The following is a 6,000-nucleotide window of genomic DNA, read 5'->3' on the forward strand; positions in this document are numbered from 1 at the left end:
GGCTCGAATTATGCAAGAAGTTAAAAAAATTTTTTGACTAAAAGGCATGTGTAAAATTTGAATGAAATTGGTTGTGTAGTTCTGGAGTTTTAGGGATTCACACAGACACACACAGACATACATTCTCATTTATATATATATATAGATTATAATATATGATTAAATGTCATAATATATGATTTAGCCCAACCTATGTATGGATGGAAAAATGGGCATAAAACAAATGATCAATGAAAAAATGATTAATGTGATTAGTATTGAGTAATGCATCTATTTTTATAATCTGTTACATGTGACTTGTTATCATTACAGCTAAAAGATGAACTGAAGAATTTTAGACCAGAATTCTTTGAAGAGATTGAAGATTTGAAGTACAATTATAGAGAAGCTATGAAAAAACTTGCACTTTATGAAAATAAATGACAACAAGAGAATAAGTAGTCCGTTGGTAACACTTTTCCCATAATTTTCTTCAATCACCACAGAGATTCACCCATCCATCTTTCCCCTCTTATTTCATTGTGGAATTATTTAAATGTCTTAGCGGATCGATACCACTGTAATAGTGGAAGAAGAAACTGAAAGGGGACAAAAGTTGGTGAGCTAGTAGATGTTCATAAGTGCAGGCTTGCCTATCAAGTAAGCTAATTTTCCATGAGAGGAGGTATTCTAGTATGTGTGTATTATGATGTGCATCTCTCACAGCATTTCCCTTAATCAATCTGCATCCTGTCAAATTCTCTGTATCACTTCTCTTGTATTAACCTTCCAGTAACTTGAAGGTATGTCCAGATACATCTTCACCATTTACTCTCTCTTTTCCATCTGGAGTAGCCATTATTTCCTCTGCAGTGAGACACTCCTGTCTATCATACTTTAACCTCCCACCAACTGGTATAAAGCCAGGTCCCTCAATACTACATATCCCTAGTTAAGGGGTTTTGTGTTGCAAGTTACTTAGTGATCTCACTGGTGCTGGTGAGTGTCATGAAAAAAAATCACCCAGTACACTCTGTAAAGTGGTTGGCATTAGGAAGGGTATCCAGCCGTAAAAACCAAGTCAAAGTAGACACTAGAGCATGGTGCAGTCTTTTGACTTGCCAGTTCCTGTCAAACCATCCAACCCATGCCAGCATGGAAAATAGACATTAAATGATTGTGTTTTGTAGTAGGTTATCAGTAACTTAGAGCTATTTATTTATTGTTCTCTCTCTCAGAAACCAGAGTTCATTGTTTGTTGTGAGGCAATTTTGGCTGTGGGAAATAGCTAAGGTTTCCATTAAATGTCATTTGACGTTATTAAATCTTCTAAAAAGATTATTTTGTATGGTTTTCATTTCTTTTCAATGTGGGTCACTGAATTTAATAGTAATCGATATTTTACAAACAAGTTAAGATAAATATTTCATGTATTATGTGTAAAGTTATTCATATATTCTTTTTAGTGTGCTTCCCTATGACTCATTTTCACTGTTATTTTTGCCCTTATGGCAGCACCACCACTGCAGTCTTCAAACAATTTGAAAAGCAAGATAAGTGCAGCCGGAATGAGAAGATAGGGTGCAGCCTTATTATTTGGTAAGGCTAACTGGACATTCAACCTGTTTTGATACTGGAGGCATGCACAAGAGTATACAAAAATATATACAGAGAGAGAGAGAGAGAGATTACAATTTATTAACTGAACATGTTTGACATGAACATTTTCCCTCTCCTCATACACATAAAGAGAAATATGCTCACATACATAGAGAAAGAGAAAAAGAGACAGAAACATTAAAACATCTAATGTCAAATAGGCCAGCATTGAATCAACAATGCCAAATAGATGGCACCAAAATGCTGTGTCAAAGCATCTCATACCTGGCCCAACAGTCATTGACTGCTGCAGTGCCTCTTTGCGTAGATATGTTAAAGTGTGCAACAGGATTGTAGCACAGATTAAAGAACAGCATATTCAAGGTGCAAACTCTACTGCACTGATTTCCAATCTTTTAAGGCACTAAAACTGTAATGGCACTCTGTCAGCTTTAAAAGTTTTTGAAACTAAGAAACTGGTATTAAAATTATTTAAAAATAGATGGGAGCTTGGACTTTGCCACATTGAAATTACTATACACTGGTATTAACTGGCACTTTGTTGGTTACTACAAGTGTTTCCATTGAGCTGATCTATGGAACAGCCTGATTGTAAAAATTAACATGCAAATAGCTGAGCACTCCACAAACATGCATACCCTTAATGTAGTTCTCAGAGAGATTCTGTGTGATGCAGTTTGTGGTAAGGCTGGTCCTTTGAATTTACAATGTTTTTTGTCAGCTGAGTGAACTGGAGCAATATGAAATAAAGCATCTTGCTCAAAGGCACAATGTGCTGCTGGAAATTGAACTCATGATCTTATAATTGTGAGCTGAATACCGTAACCATTAAGCCCTGTGCCTTTACATACATTGGTATAGTGCAGTAAAAGAAACACTCAAGTTTTTCTTCATATTGTGATATTTTTGACTCACCTTTAAAACTTAATAATAATCCTTTCTACTATAGGCACAAGGCCTGGAATTTGGGGGAGGGGGGTATAGTTGATTACATCAACCCCAGTGTTTCACTGGTACCTAATTTATTGACCTCAAAAGGATGAAAGATAAAGTTGACTTTGGTGGAATTTGAACTTACAACACAAAAATAGATGAAATACTGCTAAGCATTTTGTCTGTCATGCTAACAACTCTACCAGCTCACCAACTTAATAATAATAGTAACAGCAACAACATTGTTATCATCATCATCATCATTATGACCATTGTCTTCTATCAGTGGAGTAATGACAAAGGTCAATTTAAAGTTGCCTCGTTATTGTTGTTCTTATTAACTCCTACTCAACTCTGATTGGACAATTGTTCTAGTCATGACTATCCTATTTTCTCTCAGGTATTGTATGTCTAGGGCAACATTGTCTTTCCATTCTTAAGACGGTAGGGTGGAAATTTAGCTGTTATTTCTAGCAGGTCACATTATCATTTAATAGCTCTCTTGGCTTGTGATTGGTCACTAATGTAGATATTTTTTGCTATGTGTTAGCTTTTGTTAAAAAACCCTGTTAAAGCTACTCCTAAGATATAATTTATTGCAAAAATTACCCCTTTAATCATAATCATCATAATTTTAATGCCCAGAATTCATTTAGGTAGATTTTACTGCAGCTGGATGCTCTTCCTGCGTCTAATCCTCACCTGTTTAATATTTCCCTATGGCCAAACATGTTTTGATTGCAGACTGGAAACAAGGGATTCCACTTATAAAACAACGATGCTCATTTATAACTGCCCCACTGATGTCCAAACAAGGAGACAAACACACATACAAATATGGCAGGCCTGTTTTAGTTTCCATGTACTAAATCCACTTACAAGGCTTTACTTACTTACATATTTTAGCCTCTCAGCACCTCACACAAAACCACCTCCCTCTTTCAGATAATTCCCATCCCAATAACTAGTTGTTAGGGGCTTTTTCCCTGTTTTTTTTTTGTTTTGTTTTGCATGTTATTTGATGATCTCACGCGTGCCAGTGGCATGAAAAATGCACCCAGTACACACAGTTAAGTAGTAGGTGTTAAGAAAGGCATCCAGCTGTAGAAATCATGCCAAAGCTCACACTGGAGCTTGAGGCAACACTATGGCTTGCCCACTGAAGGTGCGTGGCTTAGTGGTTAGGGTGTTGGAATTATGATCATAAGATTGTGGTTTCGATTCCTGGACCAGGCAGCACATTGTGTTCTTGAGCAAAACACTTCATTTCATGTTGCTCCAGTCCACTCAGCTAGCAAAAATAAGTAATCCTGCGATGAATTGACATCCTATCCAGGTGGAGAATTTATATGTCATGAAACTGGGAAACTAGTCCTTGTGAATCAGCATGACTTGAGAAAGTAACTTTACTTGCTAGACCCTGTCAAACCATGGAAAAAGGATATCAACTCTTAACCCTTTAAACTAGCCATATCTGTCCCAAATATTCTACCTCTTTTATGATCAAACTAACCAGATCTGACCTCTCACACCTACCTTATAATGTCATTCCAAAAGTAAACAGTCACATCATTGAATTCTCAAAGTTATGAGATAAAACATGATTAATTCAAATTAGTGTGAATAAATAAGTATTACATTTGACAGAGTAATGTGAATGCTAATGGGTTGATGCTGATGATGGTGGTGATGATGTTCTCTTTGATGGTCTCTTAATACTTTCAAATAACTCAGCTGAATTTACAATTCTTCCATATTGATGGAGTTCTAAAATTAATGAGAACATTTATGAAGATTCTAGAACAAAATTATCTTTTGATGAAAATACCTTTTTTATTAAAAAGGTCTATTGAGGCACAGTTACTCATAGAATCAAGTGATACAAGGTTGAGTGTGAAAGCCTTACTACATCCAAGATATTACATTTCTCACCTCAGTTTGTCTTGTTGAATAGACGCTGCATTAACTTCTGATGAATGGTACTCTGCATTTTCATCAACAATTTAAATACTTATACTTCAATTTGTGGACCCTTCCCACATGTAAAAAGCACGATAAAATAAATAAATATATATAAAAAATAGTCAATAATATTTATATAAGTGCTTTAAATTAAACATTAAAAAGACAATTTGTTTTTGTATTTTTGTATTTAATTTCTGTTTTTAGACTATATTTTTTTATAATCATAAAAAACTCTAATATATGTTTTGTAATGTATAAATCATAAATAAAATTATATTTCATTTTTATACTTGTTTTCATTTTGTTATTTTTCAAAATTTCATTTTAATGAACTTCTAAACTTTTCAGAAAAACAAAACAAAATAGAAAAATAATCCATCAAGCATCTACCATACTCTGAACGCCTTGTTTCTCTGGATATAGATCCATGGAAGCTCTGACATCTGGCTTGGTAAACACCCACAACATTATTAACCATTGTGCCAACACCCACCTTAAGCACCTTTTTGAGTTCCATGTGTCTAACACATGTGGGCATGCTTACAAAGTCAGAAAACAGCACAGCTCCCATGACTTTTGGAAACATTTTTTCACACTCAGAGTAGCTGAAGCATGGAACAAACCACCTGCATCAGGTGTTAGTTGCTGAGACATTGCATCCTTTAAAACCTCAATGCTTCCTGAAATTTGCCCACACTACACCTGACATCCCCCCACTCCAAATACATGCACAAGTGTATATCATGACTCATACACTGTTCACTTTCCTGACTTTTGTAAATAATTCTATGTATTGTACATGCACCTTGGACGAGCTGTAGTGCACCTGAGCACTATACACAATAATTTCATTATTATTATTATTTTAAGAAACAAACTGTAATTGTTTTGTTGTTAGTATTGTTGTTGTTTAATCTATGGTCTGAGATATCCCAGCTATGACCATCCTGTCTTTATTGCAGTATATCTAGAGCCACATTATCCAATGTATCATTCTTTATTTTATGATGGGAGAGTGTCACTTAGTGGAAATTTGACTGCCATTTCTAGCATATTGATAGATTTCATAGAAGCTGTTTGTTGACTTACTGTTTTGACTTATTGGATAAGTTTGTATTTAAGTTATTGATAAGAAGCAGCACAAAATATAGATACAGAAAAGGAAAAACAAGCATTCCAAGAAATCAGTAAATTAACCTTTTTAATGCCAACCTGCCTGAGACATCCCTAGTTCTGTGAAGCAAACTTCTTGTTGTAAAGAGATCTAGATTAAAAACTTCCACTAGAATTTTATGTAAATTCAAATTACAGATATGAACTTATTAATGGTTTCAGATTTTGGCACAGGGCCAGAAGTTTTTGAGGGGAGGGGTAAGAGTCGACTATATTGACCCCAGTACTTGACAGGTACTTATTTTATTGGCCCTGAAAGGATGAAAGGCAAAGTCAACCTTGGTGGAATTTGAACTCAGAACATAAAGGAGAACAAAATGCTGCTAGTCA

The 6,000-nt window shown here is 35.0% G+C and overlaps 1 protein-coding gene across 1 annotated transcript in view; it reads left to right on the forward strand.

Moving 5' to 3' along the window:
- Positions 1–4,784, forward strand: part of LOC106870974 (centrosomal protein of 290 kDa-like) — a 120,947-nt gene extending 116,163 nt beyond the window's left edge. The window contains exon 58 of the mRNA XM_089347642.1: positions 313–4,784. Coding sequence (XP_089203768.1) covers positions 313–423 — 111 coding nt within the window. The 3' untranslated portion in view covers positions 424–4,784. The remainder of the gene's footprint in view (positions 1–312) is intronic.
- The last annotated feature ends 1,216 nt before the right edge of the window (positions 4,785–6,000 follow it).

Source organism: Octopus bimaculoides, chromosome 2 (assembly GCF_046866305.1).
Source record: "Octopus bimaculoides isolate indiv1 chromosome 2, ASM4686630v1, whole genome shotgun sequence".
NCBI lineage: Eukaryota > Metazoa > Mollusca > Cephalopoda > Octopoda > Octopodidae > Octopus > Octopus bimaculoides.